Here is a 24,480-nt window from a genome sequence, read left to right on the forward strand (position 1 = left end):
GCTCTGGAATTCCCTGGGTTGTGTCTACACTGGCCCACACAGGGGTCCCATGCAGACTACTCCGCAAATGCCCTAGAGTTGCAAGCCACTTTCAAGCTGCCCTTAGAAAGGCAGAAACTGGCCTGATTAGGCAGACCAGCCAAGTGACTCAATGTGCTGCAAACTCGGACAACATCCTCCCTGAACACCAACGCTTCCGAGTCCAAGCTCCGAACATTCACGCACTGAGCACCACGTCAGCATGAACACTGCTCTTTCCATTCACTGGCCTCCCAGTCCTTCCAATCAGAAACCAAGCTCCAGACACCACTCTATTTTCCCTTCAGAGAGAGACGTCAACTGATGGAATAAAACACTCCCTGTGCACAGCACACTTCTATCCACATAGAATTCCTTGGTCTTTCTCATTCGGGCAGCCCTACAAGACCCACACCAGTGAGAGATAGCACAAGTTCAATTATCACGTATATATTTGACCTTGTGTTGTTCCTTTCAGTATTTTTATCTCAAAGTCAATGTCTCTATTGCTTTGTTAAAATAATAATAATTATAAATAATAATAATGATGATGGTGATAATAAATAATAATAATGATAATGATGATGATGACATGGTCACCTAAGGGTCTGAATCTCCATAGCCAGACAACATGGCTCTGGTCCAGATAAGGATGAAGACACAACCTCAGCCCATGAAGCGAACCCCACACCCTCAGGGATCCCGACACGCCTCACGGGTAAAGAGTTCCTTTGCTACATGGAGTTGTCTGAGTCCAAAGGATACAGGCAACTCCCAGCATTCATTCTGTTTCTTCATCTATTCCCCAGCTCAAGTTGCAAGTGACTCACCAAGTCAAACTTCCAGAGCCCAGGATGAGCCTCCAGGTAAGCAGCAAACCCCCCCCCCCCCGCCCCCGCCCCTGCCCTGGGAAGGCTGACAGGAGGCTCCATTTCCTTTGGGAGCACAATGTGGCACTCCCCAAGCTCCTAAAGAACCTACACTCCTTCTCCCTTTCTCCCTCTCACAAAGGCCACCAAACCCTGTGACAGCTCTGAGGCTGTTTTACTTTAACAAATAATTTCTAATATTGGAATGTGGCTTGCAGAAGAGAAAAACATGAGCACCCAGAAAGGATTCCTTTACTATTTCAGAAGACTCTTTTCCCATTGTTTAATTAAACCAGGAAATAAAAACACACAGATAGCTCCTTCCACTAGCAGGTCCGATTCACTTCACTGATCGAAAGTAGAGCAGGAAATAAAAGAGTAACAGATGTTCTGAGGACCCATCATGTCCATCACCTCAGGTTTGAAACTTCTCACTCATGCAAGGAAAGAAGCACCACCAAACATCTCGGCCTGGCAACTCTGACAGTCTGAATTGGAGTGACAGGGACAGACAATAAGGCTGTGTGTGTTTGGTGAGGCTGGTGGCCCTGAAGAAGCGGATCAGCCAGCTCTCCACCTGTGCCTCACCTGTCCTCAGCCAGGAACCTGCTCGCAGCCCTCACCTGTCACAACTGTCACACGGGAGACTCACAGCCACCCCTGGAGCCCGCCCTGCCCACACCCTGCTGCAGAATGCACTCCGCTCTCCTCTGGGACCCCCATCACCTCTACCCAGACCTGGAACTCCCCTGTCTGCTGCAAAACTCCAGGATTCCCCCTCTTCTTCCAAAATTACACTGGCTCAAGGCTTTCCTGAGAAGGGGAGAAGGCTACCTAATGAACGGTTCACACCTTCTTTCCCTTCTGTCATATTTCTTTCCACTTACCTTCCTACATGTGCAAACTGTTAAGTGATGTATCCATGGAACATGAACGTTCTCTGAGATCTCAAACTTTCATTGCAGCCTTCTCAGGCCTCCTTGTGCAATAACATACCATATCCCTAGGACAGGGAGTTTTAAAATTATTACTTACAGAATAATACAGCCCAAATCACCTCGTTTGTAGTTGCTCTTCATTAGGCAGAACAGTTTCTGTGTAAAAAGCCTTTCCATAGAGATGACCTTCCAGCAATTTCTTTTTTTTTTTAATTTTTTATTATGTTATGTTAGTCACCATACACCACATCATTAGTTTTTGATGTAGTGTTCCATGATTCATTGTTTGCATATAACACCCAGGGCTCCATGCAATACGTGCCCTCCTTAATACCCTTCACCGGCCTATCCCAATCAACCACCCCTCTCCCCTCTGAAGCCCTCAGTTTGTTTCCCAGAATCCATGGTCTTTCATGGTTCATTCTCCCTTCTGTTAAGCCCCCCCATTCATTCTTCCCTTCCTTCTCCTACTGATCTCCCTGCTATTTCTTATGTTCCACAAATGAGTGAAACTGTATGATAATTGCCTTTCTCTGCTTGACTTATTTCACCTTCCAGCAATCTCATAAGGAGGAAACAGAAACTCTGTGGGATAACCTAACTCACCCAGCATCAGGCAAGCAGTTCCAGAACTCAGCCCAGGGCTCCTGACACCAAGCCCCTTGAAGCCACCAGCATGCCTCTATCCAAAGGAATTCCCAAAGACTCTCCTTCTGACTCCACCACCAAAGAAACGACAGAGAGAATATGGCACCTCAAAATATCGAGATGATACATCTAGTAAAGCTAGATAGTCAAGCTCAACTTTTAAACAGGAAAAGGCTGCTTTGAATAATTTTGAATTTTCCCTCGACCCTAATTGTAACTCTTTGGATGAAAAGACTAATCAGTGAGGAAACATCACCTTTGACAAATGACAAGACATCATCCAAGTCTGTATCTGACAACAAAAAGCCATCTAACTCTAAATGGTGGCCACTCAACCATATCTTAGGCCCAACTGAATAAACACTGTTAGATGGAGGAACAAAGTATATCTTAAAAATACACAAAGAGTAAATCTTACCTTCTGTTTCTAATAAAAGAGTGTTTCTGGGAAACAGCTGTTCAAAATACATTCATAAGCAATAAAGGAACAGGGAAAATGGGATGCACTGCAAAGCTCTCCCTGCTCAGAAACTAAGTACCTCTTTCACCAAATCCAGAACGCTGACAAGTACTACTTAAGTTTTACTTCATGACTCAACTTGAGCAAAGAGAAAAGCCCAGGAGATGGTGGGTTAATGAGAGGTTTTACCTTCAGTCCTGCCGTGGAGATGACATTTCGCCAAATGGACCTGCCGCTTGCTTTCTCTGAATGCTGGCGTCCCGTTTCAAGCTGCCTCACTGACTCAGATGCAGACGTTCAAAACCTCGGGTCTCGCGGAGCCAGAGCAGAGAAGTGCTGTCAGCTGGGGAGAAGGCGGCTCCTCAGACCTAAAGCCTGCACACCTGCTGCGGTTTCTGGGAGAAGGGGAAACACAGACTTGTCTTTTAGTAGTAATTATCTTCACAGCCCATTCCCACCGTCCCCCGGGGACAGGGCGCACAATGCTGAAGCCCCCAAATGGCTCTGGGGCTTCTTACCGCCACACCTGTGCCTGAGGGAACAGGGAACACCCTGCTGAACTCGGGGTACTGCTCAAGGTCCATTACCTGCACTGTGTCGGGGGACAGGGGGCACCCCACTGAAGTTGGGGACTGTGCGGTCCTTACTCTCGCTCTTCCTGGTGAACACGGGAAGCCCTGGAATGTCTGCGACCCATCCCGCAAAAGGTCTGCTGAGCAGGCGCCCTGGAGTTCCTGGGTCTGGGGCATAAGGCCAGTTGATGGAGACTGGGCAGAAGAGACTTGCAAGGGAAAAAGAAACCTCACCTGAGTCTCCACAATGAACTCTCTCCACACGCCCTTCTAGAACCCCGCCTCCCACCCGGGGTGCCCCCTACTCCCGGACCCCCGCCCCGGCACACAGCACACACTCCCTCAGCCAGGAACTCCACAGGTCGACTCTCTCAGAGCTCCCCTTCTTTGACTCCCGGTCTGCGACATTGGGCGGCTCTGGGTCCGCCCACAGAGACATAGCTCCACCCCCACGCGGTGATTGGTTGGGGAATGTGGTGCTTCCAGCCCCTTGAATGCCGGGCAACCTGCCCCCATGACTGGAAACTAGGAACGCAGGAGGTCCAGGGGGCGCCTCCTTGGTGCAGTGCCCTGCGCGGGCGTGAGTGGGATCGTGGGCAGGGACACACACACACACACACACACACAGGCCCCTTCCGCGGACCCCTCTAGCTGCAGACCACCCTCAGAGCCCTGCCCCTTCCCTTCTGCACCAACCCTCCCTGCAGGGGTGTGCCTGGTTCCTGGCAAGGTCAGCTGCTCTCAGACTGTTCCAGCCTTGGGCTTTAGGAAACGCAACGCTTTCATGCATTTCCAAGGCAATTTTAAGCCCAAAAAGGAATGCTCCAAGCAGGAATAGCTTCGCCTTCTTGTCTCACCTGTGGAGTGGATAGTGCTTCTCAGACCTTCAAAGCATCCTTCTAGGATGAACCCATTTGTGTTGGAATCTATATACACATGCTTGGTTCTGCAGGGAAGGGGCCAGGATGAAGGACAGCTGGCCTTCTGTGCTGTTGCAGTTGTGAACCAGGAACATTTATTTTCACTTAAAAAAAAGAAAACATAGTGTTATTGTCGACACTAAATGAATGAACCTTTTAAAACATTTTAGAGAGAAAGGAAGAGAGTTTTATTCAAACCCAAGTCAGGACAGCTGCCTGGGAGACACAATCTTCACAAAGAAGGGAGTGCTCCGGGGAAGGAACATTTGTGGCAGGGTTATATATTTGTTCTGTTTTGTGTTACCTACAGTTACAAGTCACAATGAGGAAGAAGATTCCAGAAAGTGACAGACTTTTTCTTATGTTTTCAGTATGTACAAGTCAGTATGACTTTCATCTTACGGGAGCCAGAGAGGTTATTTTGTGTTCTTACCTTGATGTTGGCAAAGGCATTTTTTGGTTCTCTTTTTCTTCTCGAAGCAGATGGACAATATGTGCTGGGGGGCAGAAATAGGGCCCATGCTTTGAGGTTTTGCCCAGTCATTTTGAGCTGTGTAATGTTAAAGGATAGCTTCCCTGGGAGGCCAAGATCAGGGCCCACAGACGGTATGAGATAAAAATTACTCTTATCCTTATCATCACTACCAAATGGAGGAACTTGAGACAAAGCATCTTTCACATAGTACAAAGAAATCCAAAGGACCCCTACAGAAGGTTACCTGCTCCATGGTCAACACAGGTAACAGAGGCGTTCACAGTCTCTGGACTCCTCCCCTTGTCCTGCCCAAATCTCTGAAGCATAGAGATCATTTACAGTCAGAATTTCAGACATCTTAGAGATGTCTGGCACCATTTCCTTGGACTACAGAATACAACAGAATAGCTCGCTATCACAACACAAAAGTGCCCCTGGATACACTAAGTTCTTCCTCTGCAGCTTTTGCCTCGTGGAAATCATAATCCTAACACAGAAACACTACGATGGTTGGGAAGTAAATAATTGGAGGTAAGGGAATATTTTAGCCATCTTTAGAAGCATCGTCTCACTCTGTAGAAGAGGCTGAGTGTTTTTAAATATTATTTCCGACCTTACAGCACACTCTGAACAGACCAGAGCCTCCATCAATTAAAAAAGGATAGTTCCTTCAGTCACTTTAATATCAGAAAAATATTATAGTATCTCTATTCCTAGGGATCTTTAAGTCTCTTACTCAAAGGTCCTCCACTGAGATAATTATCTTCATGATCATGATGGGCAGAGGTGAAAAGGGCAGCCGACTTCGTTCCAGTTGGCCACACAACAAGAAAATCCTAATACTTCCTAGGTTTCCAGATCGAGAAGACCAGAGGTAAGAGGGAAATGGTATCCTGTATGGAAGAACGGGGATTTGCAGGCTCCTCCGCTATGAGCCTGCTTCTTCCTCTCCCACTCCCCCTGCTTGTGTTCCCTCTCTCGCTGGCTGTCTCTATCTCTGTCAAATAAATAAATAAGATCTTAAAAAAAAAAAAAAAGAAAGAAAAGAACGGGGATTTGGAGTCAGTTTGGAGATCCCACTTAGGTTTCTGACACTAAAATCCTCTGTAATTCATATAGTCTCTGAGCCCTTGTCTAACCATCTGGAAAATGGGACTCATTCTATCTACATCCTAGTTTAGAAGTTTAAGAGGGAGAACGCTACACAGAGCCAGTATGGTGTCCCCCAAGAGCAGGTGCTCAGGAAGCCATAATTACCATTGGGTCCATTTCTTTTCCAGAGAAAAGAACACATGTTGAAACCATTTTTCTTTTCTTTTTTTTTTTTTTTTTTAAGATTTTATTTATTTATTTGACAGAGACAGCCAGCGAGAGAGGGAACACAAGCAGGGGGAATGGGAGAGGAAGAAGCAGGCTCATAGCGGAGGAGCCTGATGTGGGGCTCGACCCCAGAATGCCAGGATCACGCCCTGAGCCGAAGGCAGACGCTTAACTGCTGTGCCACCCAGGCGCCCCTGAAACCATTTTTCTAAAAGATGACTCATAAGATGATTTTCAAACCTCAAGGAAGGTCAAGAAGCTGCTATTGTGTCGTATTTCTCTCAGAAATCACGTTGTTAGACTGGTGGGGACAATAGCACCATCATCACTAGGAGGGGGGGAGCTTCCCATCTCCATATGGCTATGTTGACCCCCTTAACTCAGGGCCACCAGAAAGGACAGCTGGAGGGAGGGGGGAACACAGGCCAAGGCTGCCAGGTGTGGCTGGGACACGCAGAACTCTGATAGGAGGCTTAACTCCTAGTTACCTTAGGATAGGGAGTGCTCTTCATAGACAAAGGGCCATTGTGTGTGAGCCCTGATGTAGAAAAGGTTGGAAATAGCCATTGGATTCCCTCTCTGACCCTTAGGATATGCAGCAAAGTTACATTGAATTTTTAAACATGGAGGGACTTCCTGGTTTTCTTTTCATTAGGACTAGGTCTCCATTCTTTGGTGGCCTAAGAATATAATCTAGTTAATTTCAGAATTTAATTTTTTTAATTTTTTTAAAAGATTTTATTTATTTATTTGACAGAGAGAGACAGCCAGTGAGAGACGGAACACAAGCAGGGGGAGTGGGAGAGGAAGAAGCAGGCTCCCAGCAGAGGAGCCTGATGTGGGGCTCGATCCCATAATGCCGAGATCATGCCCTGAGCTGAAGAAAGATGCTTACCAACTGAGCTACCCAGGCGCCCCTAATTTCAGGACTTTAAAACATAGACATGATTTATGGCGCAACATATCATCTTTTTGGGTAAATAGTTTATGACCACTGGAAAATAATGTATTCTGCACTTATTATGGAATGTCCCATAGACGTCAAATAGGTCACATTTGTTACCAATGTTTTTGTCTGCTTTTTCTATCAGATACTGAGAAAGGTATATTAAAATTTCCAAACAATGAGACTCTATTCAACATTGCATTGGAGAATCTACCCAGTGTTATACGGCAAGAGAAACCAAAAGTGTAAGAATTGAGAGGATAATTGTGACTACTCACAGATAGGATTGTGTACCTAGAAAATCCAAAAGAGTCCATAAATACCCTCTTAGAATTAAACATGGAATTGAGAAATTTGAGATGGATTGTAGCTTCACATTAGACAGCTTCTGGAAGAAAATGTAGAACATGTCGATCTTGGGGTAGGCCATAGAGTGTGCTAACCATTTAAAAGAATTCAGTGGGGGGGGAGGGGCGCCTGCATGGCTCAGCTGTGAAGCATCTGCCTTTGGCTCTGGTCATGATCCCAGAGTCCTGCGATGGAGCCCCACATTGGGCTTCCTGCTCAGTGGGAAGCCTGCTTCTCCCTCTCACACTCCCCTTAAAAATGTGACATCTCTCCCTATCTTTTGACCACTAAGAATGAAAAGGTGAGCCGCAGACTGGGAAGTAAAGATTTGCAATACGCACACTGACAAAGACTTGTCAATAAAGAATTGCTACTCATGAATCATAAAAAGACTGTCTATTTAAAAACAAATATTTCACAAAAGATTACTGATGGCCAACAAGCACAGGAAAGGGTGCTCCACAGTGTTATTTTCAGGAACATCCAGGCCTTTCCTAAGACAAAAACATACACATAAACCAGTATTCCCTATATGGATGACATCCTTATTTCTGAGGACAACTTGGAGAACAGAGGAGCATCCAAGTCAAGTGATGGAATTCCTGACTCTCATTGGATGGATAATTGACCTAAGTTAGGGCTGAGGATCTCAAACTACAGTACAATTTCTAGGAATCATTCGGTCCTCTGAAGGCAGACAACTACCACACCCCTTCCTATACCACACAGGTTGCTTCCCAACCCCTACCTTAAAGGAAGAAGATCAGAAACAGATAGGAATGGTAGGAAAGAGCAGAAATCACATGTGGGGATTATCCTGAAACCCACTGGTCACATAACTAGTGTAAGGAAGTGTAGGGAACTGACATGGACACAGAACCAAGAGGTACTCCTTTGGGAAATGCTGTCTGAAATCGTCACATGCAGGTACCAGCTAATGAGGGCTCTGAGCATACCCTAGAATGCCTATACTCACAAGGGTTTGTGACATGGTCTCCGAGGACTGAAACTCTTCAAGACCTCAAAGTTTACCGGATTGACTGTTGGACTAAGAGATTCCCAAGTTCTGAGAACAGATACCGACTACTTGAAAGGCTCACCTGGGTTCTCTCAGAGGCCCTACAAAAAGCTGAACCATTCCCCGAAAATCAATCAAACACACACACACACACACACAACCTGTCGTTGGTCTAATTCATCGATTACTTAAACATTCAGGACTCTGCCTACCTTTTCTTTTTCTAATTGATATTTGTACTCACATGAAGTGTCATCGTTTCTAATTAACACTAATGTCAAAACAGAGACGCATTGACACAATATTCACAAAATGGAACTTTCCTGTTGTAATTTTCAACATAGCATTTTTAAAAGTTCATACATAGTTTAGTTATTTTGGTAACTCATACGGGAGAAAATCTGCATTGAAAAACTCTAAATACTGACATTGAGTTTTAAGCCTAGAGAACAAAAATTGTCCAATTTCATAGATAATAAGGAACCAAAAGGAAAACATGGAAGTTGTAGTCTAATAATTTTACACATATGCATCCTCTATTATTCTACTACTGAGGAGCATATTTTATGACCACTATATATGCATAAATTACTTCCAATGTGGGCCTGCACAGGTATAATGAATGCACCACCGTAGAATGAAATGTCTGGGAATGACTTGATGGCATCTCTCATGAACAATTAAATTTCGTTCTTGTATTTGGTGAACTTCCACTGTCTGTTCCTTTAGACAATGGACCATCTATAAAAACCAATACAGCTTTTCTGTTTCAAGAACAATCACCACCGAGAGGAAACTAACTTCCAATTTAGTTCCTAAAGCAACAGGCAGACTGAGTTCCATTTCACTCCCCTTTAGTTACCTTCTCTGTGGGTTCTAAACTATTTCCTTGCCTCCTTTCCACGCTGAGCAAGGAGCCCAATGCAAAGCTCGATTCCAGAACCCTGGGATCATGATGTGAGCCAAAGGAAGACGCTTAACTGGCTGAGCCACCCAGCAGCCCCACCCATATTTTTCTGAAGCCGAAGGACACTTTCTTACGATGACTTCACATGACTTCATGTGATACCAGAGACCTGTGCTTTGCCTCTAGGAGGTAGGAGATGAAGGCAATTGCAAACTCTCACAGTGGCTTCCCAAATACAAGGACCTGCCTGGTGACAGTGAGACCCTTATGAGCCCACGAGAGGGGGCTGTGACACTCGGCTGTGGCTGGGCTGGTCCAGAGAACCAAATGTGTTTCCCTGGCTGACGCCTCTGCGGAACAGACGCCCCACACTGTGAGTGAGTCCCTGCCACTGACCTGTCCAGAGATGGCCATCATCCTCAGGGAGGATGAGGATCAAGGACAATGCCAGAGGAGACCTCATCTGTCTCTTTTATCATTTCCTATTTTGGACAGTGGACAAATAATTGCCCACAAATCCCCAGCTACCTTAGTCTCATCTGTGAATGACCCGGAGGTTTGACAAAACACTTACGATTTTGTCCTCACAACTGCCCAAATATATATATATATATATATTTTTTTTTGCTGACATCTGGGGGCTTAGGTCTTAACTGCCCCTTGCCCATGATACTGACAAATGCTTTTGTGGTTGTCTTATTTTAGGACATTTTGCAGAAGTCATTCCTGAAAAGGCTGCAAAGCAGAATGTCAGTGTGGTCCCATCCAAGCCGCAGAACAGGATGTCAGCGCTCTTTTATTTTAACTGTCCTGACTCCGTACTTTCTTCTTGGGGACCCTGGTCCTGACTCCCTAACTAAGAAGAAACTAAAAAAAGGGGAGGACGCGGGGGCGGGTTTCACCTCCTCCCAGAAATCACCACCCCTGCAGCTCAGTGGGTGAGAACCCTCCATCACCCCGAACCCCGCTTCTCTCCAGGGGACTTTCCTTTAAAACAACCCTCTCAACTTCCTCCTCCTGCATGAAATACTGAACAGGGGCCAGCCCTGTTCTCGGCCACCCCTGAGACACCGACGACAGACGTCGCGGGAGACACTCGGAGACGGGAAGAACCGTGAAAATACCTGCTCTCCGCACAGCCGTGTGCTACCCAACTTCCCGACACCGAACCGACAGCCCGGACCGGGTGCGGACGCGGGGAGGACCCTGCGGGGCCGAGGCCGGAGCACGAGACTGCCCGCGGAGCCCCGGGAACCGGACCCGTGCGCGCGGAGACACAGACCCGCGGACCAGCCCAGCGGATCCGAGCCCAGAGAGGGGAGACCCCACAGCCCCGCGCACAGCCCCGCCAGGGACCCCGCGTCACCGCGCACGAAGCCACAGAAACCCCACCGTCTACACAGCGCGCGCTTCCTCCGCGGGGTCCTGTGAGCACGGACCCCTCGGCAGTCCCGGCTCAGGCGGCTTCTCCTCACCTTCTCCCCCCGCGGCGGGTCCTGAGGAGACCTGGGTCCTGTCGGAGCGGACGTACAGCCACGTCCTCCACTGCGGGTCCCGCCAGTATGGACCCGGACCCATGTCCTCCACTGCGGGTCCTGTCGGCGTGGACGCGGAAACCTGTCCTCCACGGCGGGTCCTGTCGGTGTGGACGCGGAAACAGGTCCTCCACTGTGGGTCCTGTCTGTGTGGACGCAGACCAACATCCCCTCGAAGCCTCCACAGCGGGTCCTGAGGAGGCAGGACTCCCGTCGGTGTGGAGGGGAAACATGTCCTCCATTGCGGGTCCTGTCGGTGTAGACGCGGAAACGCATCCTCCACAGCGGGTCCTGACAGCATGGACACGCACCCCCCTCCTCCACAGCGGTTCCTGGGGAGGCCGAGCTTCTGTCCGCGAGGACGCTTCCCCACGCCCTCCACGGACGGTCCCTAGGAGGCCGGGCTCCTGTCGGTGTGGACATGGCCCCACGTCCTCCACAGCGGGTCCTGAGGAGGCCGGACTTCTGTCAGCATGGACACGACCCCATGTCCTCCACAGCGGGTCCTGTCGGTGTGGGCGCGGACCCACGTCCTCCCCCCGAAGCCTCCACAGCTGGTCCTGAGGTGGCCAGGCTCCTGTCACAGCGGCTGCGCACGCCCGATTCTGGGCGGGAGCTGGGGTCCTGCGCCCTCTACAGGCCGTGGAGGCAGTGCAGGACTAGGTGGAAGCACCTGCTCCCTCCCTGGGTCCAGCTGAGTCCATTTAATTTTGGAAGTTCAAGCAGAATGGAGCCCAATATCCCCCAACTTCTCCAAAAATAGTTAAGGAACAATTAATTGGAAACAATATGGAATGACAATAGTCCCTGACCAAACAGTGGCACTGAACATGACCCTGGCCCTGATCCTGATGCAGACCCACACTCTGACCTGAACTTGATTTCAAGCCTGGCCCTGACCCCAATCGAAGACCCTAACCCTAACCCCCAACCCTAACAATGTTCACAATAATCAAAAGGTATAAACCATGCAAATGTCCACCAATGGTGAATGCATAAACAAAGTGTGGTTAAGGGTTTGGGTTTGGGCTGGGGTTTGGGTCAGAGTTCTAGATCAGGGTTTGGGTTTAGGATCAGGGTGAGGGTAATGGTTAGAGTTAGAGTTTAGGGCTTAGGCTTATGATTTAGGGTTTAGGGTTTAAGACTTACGGCATAGGGGTTAAAGTTCAGGGTCAAATTTGAAGTTTGCGTCCTGGTTTCGGGTTTGGGTTCATGGTTCAGGGCTTGGACTCAGGGTTTGGGTTCAGAGTTCGGGTGTGGGTTATTAGGGTTCTAGTTTGGGGTTTAGGGTCACGTTAAGTTTTAGGGTTAAATTTAGGGGTTAGGGTTAGGTTTAGGGATTACACATATTCTTCGGTTGTCATCATGGACACAGAATTTCTATCTGAAGTTTATAAATCTGAAATTTATTTAGTCTGGGTGTCAGGAGCTGGTTCAGAATCTAAGGTCACAGTAACTGCCTACTACAGCATTCTGATCCTAGAGTCTCCCAGTCATCCAGAAGCTGCTTTTTTCTTGGCTCAAATACCCTTTGCATAGAAGGGCCAGCAGGTGCCAAATTTGGGATGATTTCACAATAGTAGAGGCGTGAAACCAAATATTGTGGAAATGTTCATAGAAAATGAAACAGGAGACAAATAATCTGTCCACTCCTGATTCTTCCATGATAACAAAGACCAAGTTCCCAGTAGAATCTGATAATGTTCCCTAGGAAGGATTATAGTACTCATTACCAGTACCAAAAGAGGCCCCCCTCACCTGGTTTAAACTAAGAATCACAGGAGGATACTTCCTATTTTGTTGTCAAAAATATAATTTTATTGATAATTATTTGGATGTACCAGTGTACATTTGTGGAAGCATTCCCAACATTTTCCATCCCCAAATCCTCATCAATACACGGATAAAATGCAGGCAACATAGTAATACACTGCTCATTGGAATACCAAGTACAAGAAGGGCTATTAGAAGTAATTAAAATATATCTATTATTAAACTCAGAAAAAGCACTCTTTATGGGCACTTAATGAGAATACCTACTAATAAGATCTAACATCTCATCATATGGAATTCACCCATAAAAATCATCAAGAACAACAGCCTGCTGACCACTGTAACCACCCCACCATTTACCTATAGGCTTGTAATACATACCTCAACCGCTAGAGACACACTTCTCAGCAGCAGAATGGCACTTGCCCACTCCTGGGGACCAACTATTACAGTGATGTAAAAAATCCCACTCCTCAGAAAGCCCAGCCGTTAGGACAAAGTCACAGAAACTACACCCACAACTTAATAAAGGACAGACATCTCGTTAGCTGGACGCTGAAGATCACCAGCACTCTCACCAAGCAGCTCCACAGTGGACTCCAGGTCTGTCCTCTTCCCAGGGTTACGAGGCGCACCGCATTCTTCCAATACTCCATCCTTAGAACAAAACCTTTAACTGCCCTCATCAGTCCTGTGTGCAGACTCACAGTGAGCCTTGCGAAAGCCAGACACCTTCTTGAGAGCACTCAGCCTCTCACGCCTAACCCAGCAGATGGAGGGTGCCGCTCTCCCCAACTTCTGTACCAACTAGAAAATACTTGGAACAAGTCTTGCCATACTCCATGCAAAAGGCATATTCTTCATCTGCAAAATTATTGACGGTGAACCACCAGGGATTCCTCGCAGCTTCTTGAACCTAGGTAAATTGGAGATACAGTTGGCCAGAGCTATTACCCCACTTCCCATAGCCACACACACACCCTTACCTTCTGCATTCCAGACCAGTTTCCATCAACTTTGCTCATTCTCAGCCATTGTCTCTGCAGAATAGTACAGTAGTACCAAGGTGCCAGGACTGAGGTGGTAGGTACTAAGCCAGCACCTTGGACCCACTCACTACCAGAAATCAATACTCGTTTTATCAACAAATGCATCACAGAAGACGTTGCCACCAAGGCAATTAGAAAAGTCATTACAACAGAGGACCTAACAACCTGTGAGAATCTCCACAGCCCCACTCCCTGGTGATGACATGGAGACAATGCTGTGGGAGACACTGGAAGACGTGCCTTGCAGGTTGCCACCACTGGAGGCAGTGCAGTGAGAGACGCTGGAGGACTTGCCAGTGTGGCTCACTGCCACTGGAGGCAGTGTAGAACTGCAGATGTGCAGGAGACACTGGAAGAAGTGCCAGTGCAGCTTACTGCCACTGGCAGCAGTGCAGAGCGAGATGTTGGAGGCCCTGCAAGTGCCTCTCACTCCCACTGGAGGCAGTGTGGAGCTGCAGTGCAAGACACTGGAAAACCTGCAGTGCAGATTGCTGCCACTGGAGGCAGTGCACGGAGACGCTGGAGGACCTGCCAACACGGCTCACTGCCACTGCATGCAGTGGGTAGCTGCAGTGTGAGAGATGCTAAAAGATGGGGCAGAGCAGCTTGCTGCCCCTGGACTAAGTGTTGACCTGCAATGCGAGGGATGCTGGCAGATGTGCCAGTGCAGCTTACCACCACTGGAAGAACTGGTGACCTGTAGTGCGAGGGGGTCTAGATGTGCCAGTGCAGCTCGATAACATGGAGGCAGTGCAATGGGAGATTCTGGAGGACCTGCCCTTGCAGGTTGCCCCCACGGGTGGCAGTTCTGAGTTGCAGTGTGAGACACTGGAAGATGTGCCTGTGCAGGTTGACTGGACTAGAGGCACTGCTGAGCTTCAGTGCAACACACCAGAAGAACTGCCAGTGCATATTGCTGCCACTGGAGACAGTGTAGAGCTGCAGTGCGAGATGCTGGATGACGTGCCCTTGCAGGTTCCCACCACTGGAGGGAGTGTGGAGCTGCAGTGTGGGACACTGGAAAACCTGCAGTGCAGCTTGCCGCCATTGGAGGCAGTGCAGGGAGAGGGGCTGGAGAACCCACCAGTGCACCTCACCGCCACTAGAGGCAGTGTGGAGCTGCAGTGCAGAACTGGCAAATGTGCCAGTGCATATTGCTGTCACTGGAGGCAGTGCAGTGGGAGACACTGGAGGACCTGGGTCACCTGTGTACTCCTCGAAGGCCTTGGATTGAGTGGCTGCGGTCACTCCATGAAGGAAGGCAATCTGCATTGCTAAGTCAACTGAGGTCAGAGAACATCTCATCTCAAACTCTCCACTGAACATCCCATCACAACAGATTGTCTAGGAAAGGATGAAAACTCAATGGACACTTTAATCCTTTAAGAAACAGGTCCAAACGTGGTGGATGCAACTTCGTATGTGAAAAACGGTAAAAGGTATGCCTCCACTGGCCCCAGATCGGGTTTCTTCTACATGGGGAGTGGTCCTGAGAGTGGCCAGTGCCACTTTGGCCAGGTTGAGCAAGGGACTGGGTAGTCGTTTAGGATGGATGGGGCATAGGAGGATTGGGACGGGGTGGCAGTATGGGTGGGGCAGAGGTCAGACTGATGGGCCTAAGGGTGGGGCGGTGGCAGGGCCCCCATGAGATCTGGTGAGGCCAGGCAAGGCTGGAGGAAGCTGTGGTAGGGCTTCAAGACAGCAAGATGGGACTACACCATGGCTCTAGGGCCATGCACACAGGCCCAGGAGCAGCCTCATGAAGAAGAGAGGAGAGGCCCATTCAAACGTCCCTACAAGGTCCAATACACACCAATCGTCAAGTCAGGAAACCACCCCGGGGCCCAATAGGATTGGAAATGGAGGCTCTCCCGTTGGGCTTAGTGGTGGTGGTACTTGGGCTGCTTTGGAAGAATGATGCTCCCTCGGATTCCAGTCAGGAAGCCCAGGTGATAGGATGCAGGTTTCCATCCCTGACTGTCACTGAAAAATCCCAAAGACAGAGGTGCCTGGATGGCTCAGGGGCCTACTAGGTCAGCTCTTGATTTCGGGTCAGGTCATGGTGTCCGGGTCCTGGGATCAGAGCCCGGGTCTTGCTCCACACTCAGCGAGGTTTTCCCTTGAGGATTCTCTCTCTCCTTCTCCCTCTGCCCCGCACACCACTCCTGCGGGCTCTCTTTCTCTGAATCAAAGAGAATCAAAAGGACAAAATCACAGGCCATCTGCGTGGCATGGGTGAGGCTGATGGCAGGAGCATGAGAAATGGGGGAAATCGCACAAATATGAACCGAGAGGACAAAAGGCTAAACTCGAAAGTGCCAGTGGCTTGACAGGAAGGAAGAATCAACAGGAGGAGACGAAAAGACATAGAGCCACACGGGTCCACATGGGGACTGGCCAGGACCCACAATTTGGGTCTCAACACAAATGGCCAAAGAAGGCAGTCCCAAGAGGTCACATAGCAAAGGATGCCATTGCTCTGAATATGCGAGCTCAGGCAAAGTCCTAAGGACAGAAAGGAGAACGGGGAGGGCAGGGGGTGCGGTGAAGGGACCCTGGAAATGTGTCATGGATCCAGAGTTTCACTTGGAAAAGTGAGAAGCTTGGACATGGAGGATGCTGATGGGTCCACAACAGCATGAATGTACTTGGTGCCCGGAGAAAAGACGCCTCAGTGGACCCAAACAGGAAGTTCTAGTTGAGGAAAGGAACAGGCATCCAGGGGCACCTGTGTGGTCAGTCTGCAGGGGCACCTGGGTGGTCAGTCCGTTAAGCGTCGGACTCTTGATTTCAGCTCAGGATATGATCTCACGGTCTTGAGCTCGAGCCCTGTTCCAGAGCTTCCCTGGACTTGGCGCCTGCCTGAGATTCTCTCTCTGCCTCTGCCCCTCCTCCCCCGTACGAGCTTTCATTCTTACTCTCTCTCTCTGTCGCTCTCTCTCAAAAAAAAAAAAAAAAAAAAAAAGGAAGAAAGAAAGAAAAAGGTAAAGAAACAGGCATACAGGCAAATCTTTTCTATTCTTACGAAATATATGTCTTCTGAAAAGCATATCTGTGCATACATATGCTCTATAATGCTTGAAAAGCTAAACAGGAAGGGACGCTTCAGTGGGTCTGGCCTACTGACAGGAAAGAGCATTGGATTGGTGGGTGTCACGGGCCTGAAAGGTCATGTGACGTTGGGCCAGTAGAAAAGTCAGGGAGGGAAGGAGGTTGGCCCTTTGTGACCATTCCTCGGGCACGCTGGACACGGAGGCTCCTCCAGCGGAGTCCCTCTGCATCCCTTTGAGCCTCTACTGAGAGACAGGAGGAGCCCAACTGCATTTCAGGTGGGTTGGTGACAACTGGGTTCTCCCTTCAGCTCTCAGAGAAGCAAGACAGTGTGGTAATTATGGAGGGGTGTGCCTTTTCTCATCGGGTTAAGCACACATTCATTGGAAAGCATATTCTGAGAAGAGAGATTAGTCAAAGACATGGCCGTCAATGCTCCTGACTCCCCGAGGTTCTAATTCCAGGGGAACTTTACCCCACAGTCTGATGTGTGCGGGGTCGTGGAGGAGCTGTGACAGAATCCTGGTGCATTTGGCTGTGGGCGCTGAAAGCCTAAAGAAGGAACTGGTTCCCAGGATGTGGAAAGAGCCTCATTTCCAGGGGATTAGAAGTGAGATGGGAATGGGGCCCTGAGAAGAAAACCTTCAAGAAGAGATTACAGACACACAGATGGGCAGCTTCCAATAGAGTAGAAAGTATGTTTTGCAAAGTGACTTTGTAATTGAAAATGGCTTCCTGATGTGTGAAACGGGAAATTCAGATTTTGAAAGGAAAGCATAAGTTCTTTCCCATTTTCAACTCTGTGTGCCCCATGTTGTATTGCCATAGCATGGATTCTTGTGTGTTCATCGGGGCAGTGGCTGGTGCCACTGCGTATGAGTTGAGGCCAGTTGGCACATAAGAGGATTGGGAAGGCATGTGGGTCTGGGTGGGGCAGGGTAAAGATGAAGGACATAAGGGTGGGGCAGTGGCAGGGCCCCCATGAGATTGGGTGAGGCCAGGCAGAGGCTGGAGGAAGCTGTGGTAGGGCTGCAAGGCACCAGGCTGGGACTGGGCCATGGCTATAAGGGCCATGCACACACGCCCAGGAGCAGCCTCATGAAGAAGAGAGGAAAGGCCCATTCAAAAGCCCATCCTAAGCCCAAGACACGCCAGTCTTAGAGTGGGAAACTACCCACGGGGCCAACAGGATTGGCAATGGAGGCTCTCCCCCTGGGCTAGTGCTGGTGGTAGCTGTTGGGCTGCTTTGGAGAAAGATGCTCGCTTGGATTCAGGTCAGGAAGACTCACGTGATAGGATTCTACCATTCTACCCGCCACTGTCTTTGAAGAGTCCCAGAGACAGGGGCGCCTGGGTGGCCCATTCGCTTAAGGGGCTGGCACTTCATTTCCAATCAGGTCTTGATCTCAGGGTCCTGGGATCCAGCCCCACATTGAGCTCCATGCTCAATGGGGAGGCTGCTTGAGGATTCTCTCTCTCCCTCTCCATCTGCCCCTCAACCCTTCCCACCTCGCCCCTGCTCTCACTCATTCTCGCTCTCTCTTTCTCTAATGCAAAATAAAACAAAACAAGATGAAACGGTCATAGCCTCTGATGTGTAATTTTCTTATAGAAAAGGAGTATACTGAAAAGGCGATCTGTGTAGAACACCATTTCCCCGTGCATGAAAATGCTCCACAAGACGGCATTGTTGATTGGATCTGGCCCTGCTGCCATGAAAGAGGATTAGATTGATGGGTGTCAGGGGCCTGAAAGGTCACGTGACCTTGGGCCTCTAGGAAAGTCAGGGAGGGAAGGAAGTGGCCCTTCCTGACCATTCCTCGGGCATGCCAGACATGGAGTCTCCTCCAGTGGAGTCTGTCCAGTACCTTCCTGAGCCTCTACTGAGAGACAGGAGGAGCAACGTTGCATTTCAGGTGGGCTTTTGGACAACTGGGTCCTTATCTCAGTGGTCAGAGAAATAGGGGCCTGAGGAAATGATGGAGGCATGTGCCTTTTCTCAATGGGTTAAGGACTGGTTCGTGTGAAAGCATATTCTGAGAAGAGAGACTGATCGGAGGCATGGTTGGCAATGCTCCTGACTCCCTGAGGTTCCGATTACAAAGGAACAGACCCCAACAGTCTGATGTGTGCGGGGTCATGGAGGAGCTGTGACAGAATCCTGGTCCATTTCTCTGTGGGATTGGAAGCCTAAAGAAGTAACAGGTTCAGAGCACCTGGGTGGCTCAGTTGTTTACGTGTCCGACTTTGTCTCAGGTCATGATCTCAGGGTCCTGAGATGGATCCCGTCATGGGGCTCCCTGCTCAGTGGGAAGTCTGCTTGTCCCTCTGCCCTTCCCCTACCTTGTGCGCGCTCTCTGTCAAGTATATAAAGTCAACCTTAAACACGAAAGAAAAAAATCACTGGTCCTGACGAAGTTGGAAGCTATTCATTTCCCAAGGATTAGACGTGAGTTAAGAATTGGGCACTGAAAAGAAAACATGAAATCAAAGAATTCAGGCCCTCGGATGGGCCACTTCCAATGGCGTAGAGGAGAAATGATGTTTTTCCAAGGGATCTTGTAGCTGAAAATGGCTTCCTCGGGTGTCAGTGGGGAAATAGAGAGTTTGGAGAGGAAAGCATACTGCTTTTCCATTTTCAGCTTTGAGTGTCCCATGGAGGATTGCCACAGCTTTGATTCTTGTGTAAACTGGGGGGCAGTCGTGTCCCTGGTCTTGCTTCCAGAGTGCATGGTGAGAGAATTCTGGAGCGTCTCCGCAAGCAGTCACTCAAGGCAACCTCACCTGCCTTTCCTAAGGGCCCCGTCCTGGGGCTGGGTAGATAGGAGAAGGTGGAGAACAGGGAGGGAGGAGAGGTCACAGGGTGACAACTGTCTTTGATCCGGTGGTCCCGAGGCCCTGTCATGCCTACTTGGAGAGAAGGGACAGGAATATGACTCTGCTTTTTTCTTTGGACTCAGGAAATCCAGACATCCATCCCCGAGGCAGGCCGATCGACCGACGTGTCCCTGAGGGAGCTGGGACTGATGGCGAGCAGTCACACCCAGCCTGGGCCCTACAGACCCTTGAGAGCCCAGAAAGGGAAGAGGCCACAGAGGGCCCCCGTGGCACCCCGGGCTCCCGGGCCAGACGAGGAGGATCCCAGGGTAAGTGGAGGCCGGCTTGTGTTGTGAGCAGGGGGTCTGCCACGACTCTGGAGACAGGCTTGGCACAGGGAAAGCTCTGTGTCCATAGGTCAGTTGTCCTTTCCTGGGCCAGGACGACCTGCTCGGGAATTGCATCGGCAGACACGGTGGGGCGTTCAGTGACGCTGAGGGTCCACCTCGGGGGTGCACAGGCTCAGGTCCAGGCTGGCGCTTGTCCAAATCTCTCCGTGTGGTTCCTTCTATTCAGCCTGAGACCTGCAATCCCTCCTCCTTGCCCCTCGTTACCTCAGGCTGGGGGAATCGTCACATGGTCTTCGATAGGCTGGCACCTCACAAACCATAGGTGATGTCCCCTGTCCAAAAGCAATCTTCTACTCCCCGAATGTGTCCGTCTCTTGTTTTTTGCAGTGGGCCTGGGACTTGGACTTACTCACTGACCCCTCTTCCTTCCTCCCCAGGTGAAGTGCAGGGACTGTGGAGCCTTTGGGCACAAGGCATCCAGCAGCAGATGCCCCATGAAGCACTGGGGTGGGGCCCTCGTCCCCCAGGCCTGGGGCTCCAGGAAGCTGAAGGAGAATGTAGAACCATGGAGTCAGCAGGACCAGCAGGATCCCGGGCCCTTGAAGCAGGCTGCGAGGGAGAAGGAAGAGGGACAAAGGTGAGGAGTGGGTCTCGCTGCTGTCCCCAGTCCACGGGCTGACATCAAAAGACACTGTGTCTCTGCCCCTGGACACTGTGTGCTGTGCTGTCTGCAGGCACAGACAGGGTTGGGGAGCTCTCCATCTTTCAGAGGTCCACACTTAGGCGACTGTGCTGCCCTTGCTGAATCGGCGAGGGTGTGTGTGTTGGGGAGGATGTCCCTTCGCCAGGTGCCACATCGGAACTTGGCAAATGCCTGGCAGACCCGCAATAGGCCCTGAATGCCAGTAGTTCCTGGGCAAACCTGTAGGGCTCCATGGAGTTGGGTGGTGGGAGAAGAATAGCAGAGGAAGGAAAGGATGCCGTTGGCCGAGGCCCAGAGGTTGCATCCCAGCTGAAGACACGAAACTGAGTTCCTTCAACTTCCCATGCTTTGTTGTGCAGGCAAGAAGTCCAGCAGATGGAGGCCCTGCTCCAGAGATTCTCTAGGAGACCCCAAGGGGGGCAGAAGCCAACCTGGAAGGATTGCACAGAATCCTGTGGCTACATGAGGGTGAGTGTCCCCTGTTTCCCGGCTCCTATTCTCTCCGGGGGACCCTGATGGGCTTCGTTGCCCTCCTGGGTGAGGACGTGGCTCAGCTTCCGTTCAGAGCAGTGTGATTTCAGGGGCATCCTCTTCCCCCATTTTCCCTTGGTGTGCATCATGTTGCCTTATTCCTCGGATGTGTGCGCACGGTGAGCAGGGTGGGATGTGAACAGCATTGCAGGACACTCTTCTAACACGTAGGACCCTCGATGGGAGAAGAGGCAACTTTCCTTTGGGACACGTTCTCCCACATTGCCCATCAGAACTCAGTAGCCACCAAAGTGAATCCACACCCTCAGGATTCCTATGGCCTCCGTAGCGCGGTAGCTGGAAGCGCTGGTCCGCTGGAGGAACCATAGACGCATAGAAAGCAGCTTCCTCTGCTCCTCCCCCCTGTAAAAAGTGTATCAAGGGGATCCTGTTGAGTATTTATTCCCGACCTTCCCGGAGCTATGGTCCCACTTCCTAGGTAAACAGAACCGTTTTCTGTCTTTCACTGTTGAATTGAACATACGAAGGTCTTGGGGTTTTTTTTTTTTTTGTTGGTTTCTTTGTTTTCCTTCATGGGAATGTGGCCGTGGTGGTGAGGAAAAACTAATGTGCGTTCTGTGTGTTGTCTTTTCCCACAGCGTCCACACAGGCCGATGCCCGTCTACACCACCAAGAGGGCGTCCGTCTTGGAGCCTCACCTCACATGGCAGCCACCTACCCAGCCCCCTGACGTGAGAGCCTGGTACCACTCCGTGTCTCCTCTCGGAAGCCCTGCAGGGGGCCTCGTCCCACCCGGTGCACCCCATGACGCTCGGCATGGGGTGACCACTGACACGCCTCACCTGGCATGCCCACCCTTTGGCAGGAAGGGTGGCCCGGTTGCCCACCTGACAGAAAACAGGTCCCGAGGAGGCTCCCTTGAAGGTCCCCAGGCTGCGTCCAAGGCACATGGCGTGGGCCATGCCCAGGCACGAGCCAAGGGTCCTGAAGAGAACTCACATCCTAATGCAAGCAATGGTATGGTTCAGACCTCCCAAATCCACCCCAAGACGCCAAGCAAGAGATGTGCCCAGATCCCCCTAGAGACGGGCCTGAACCCCCGAAAGAAAGCACGCTGGAGCCCCTTCCAACACACCCACAAGGGCAAACAGGGAGGCCACGTGGGAGTTTCTGAGAGTCTGTGTCCTCCAGCAAGGAGAAGTGCAGGTGGAGTCCCAGCAGCACCCCCGGTGACCAGGAACACACCTGCCCCAGGGCAAAGCATCGACCTGCAGCCTGCACGCACCCGACCTCACCTGGAAACTGTCCAGGCGTGCACCGAAGCCCCATGTCTGCCTTCCAAGCCTGCCCCTGGCAAGGCCCTGCGAATGGTCTTCATGAGATTGGACAAAGGCCGCTGGAGCTCCAGGCTCCTAGCAGCTCCCTCATTCCATCCTCCTGAGAAGTCAGCCGCTCCTGGTCAGGGCCCTCCCGTCGTTCAGAAATCGGAGGGACCCTTTGGTCGTGTCCCTTCGAGTGTCCTCCATGATGACCTGCAGGTGTCCTCATCCTCTGAAGACAGTGGGAGAGAGTGAGACAGCCCATGGCCTCGGAGACTTGTCCTCCAGCCCAGGGGACCCTGAGGAGGTGTTTGTTGAACTGACGACAGGTCACAGTCCTGGGCTGTTCTGGTGAATCCACACATCCTCAGCTGCGTTGGACGGAAACGGTGGAGTCCACATCATGTTGCATGGCTTGCTTGTGGGGGGCCTGCATGTGCAAAGCAAAGACACACACACAGGGCCCTTTCTCTATATGGAAATAGATGTGATATTTCAAAGGGTACTTATGCATCTGGGATGTCAAGCTTGTTTTATTTAAAGACATTCTCTATGAAATTGAGTGACATTATCATGAAAAGTGGTAAACTTGAATGTAAATTTAACCTAGGACCTAAAACTTTTTTTGTTTTACAAATACCTGACTTGGGGGATTGTGGATAAACGTCCCACTGCGTGGCACTGTGTTTTGTTCTGAGTGAGATGAGATTTTCTGGACTCTGTGATGTGATGGCTGTGGAAATTGCATGGGGAATATTTAACCTGGTTTGCTCAGTTTCGTGATTAAATGTTATTCCAAAGTTGTGTGTAGTTGTTTTATCCTTAATAAAATCTTCCCAACTATGACTTAATGTACATGTTTTTTTTTTTCCCCTCAGCCTTTCAGATCCTTTCTGTAATGAATTTCATTCCTCATAGCTTAATCACCTGAGAGGAAAGAGGAGTTTGATGGGACCTAGTGTTTCTTAGACTTCGAGGATCTCAGGCACACCCGGCTCTCCTGCATGAATAGATGCCTAGAAAACATATTTCCCCTTGCATCCTGTGTACATGCCAGGTGCACTGCATGTGGCTTCAGGCTCACTTTGGTCTTTCATGGGATCAGGGGGTGAGTTTTCCCCTCTCCCTATTCCAGAATCCCCCTTGAAGTGGTGGATATTTTTGCCGCCTTTCCGAGGCCTGGGCATTGGCACTTCCCATCCTCCAGATGATTTCCTAAGGCAGCGAAGTTTGACGACAGGGCAGGTGGTGGTCAAAAGATCAGTAGTCCCTGGCTCCGGTTCTTCTCTCTCTCAGGGACATCTCCAACGAGGACCGAGGGAAAAAAGCCCATAGGCCTATAGAGGGGATTTCTTTCTTAGGAAGAGCCAATGACTGCTCCTGCCTCCCTAGAGAGCCCCTGCTTGGGGAATGCTCCCCCAGTCTCTGCAGATTTCTGCAGTTGGAAGGCAGGGGAGCTACTGGTTGAACACACTAGGTCATTCCACCTCAGAGGGGAGTACAGAAGCCACAGTGTGGGACATCCCCAAACACTCCATATGTCCCATTCATGCAATGCAGTCTTTGTGTGACCTGAGTCAGAGTCTGGTCCCTTTAGCCTGAGGCCCCTGTCTCATGTCCTGCCTCCTGCCCCATTGCTGTCTCATGGCCTCTGACGGAAACACAGTATCATGGCTCTTGATTTCTGGCAATTCAAGGGGTGCAGGAACAAACCGAATCATTTCCTACTTTCTGGAATCCTGTGGGGATCACAGGCATCCAAGAATAAAAAGGCCTAATATAGATGGGGCTCTGGGATTGGAACTATGGTGGTAGGCTAAATATTCTTGGATCTGCAAGTACAGGGCACAGGGGTAAAGAGGTAGGCAGCCTTGACCCAAGGGCATGCATACTGGGCTCTCTAGCTGCATGATGACGCCATTTGCAGTGGATGGGATTCCTTCAATGGGCTC

At 50.1% G+C, this 24,480-nt stretch overlaps 1 protein-coding gene across 1 annotated transcript; it reads left to right on the plus strand.

The window, feature by feature from the left end:
• Nucleotides 1-14,537: 14,537 nt before the first annotated feature.
• On the plus strand, nt 14,538-22,783 carry LOC113249931 (putative protein FAM90A26). Its single transcript, XM_048226224.1, has 5 exons — nt 14,538-15,005; nt 19,808-19,993; nt 20,452-20,651; nt 21,077-21,185; nt 21,848-22,783. Exons 1-5 carry the CDS (start codon nt 14,538-14,540, stop codon nt 22,781-22,783), a joined length of 1,899 nt encoding a protein of 632 aa, XP_048082181.1.
• The last annotated feature ends 1,697 nt before the right edge of the window (nt 22,784-24,480 follow it).

Source organism: Ursus arctos, unplaced genomic scaffold (assembly GCF_023065955.2).
Source record: "Ursus arctos isolate Adak ecotype North America unplaced genomic scaffold, UrsArc2.0 scaffold_27, whole genome shotgun sequence".
Taxonomy (NCBI): Eukaryota; Metazoa; Chordata; class Mammalia; order Carnivora; family Ursidae; genus Ursus; species Ursus arctos.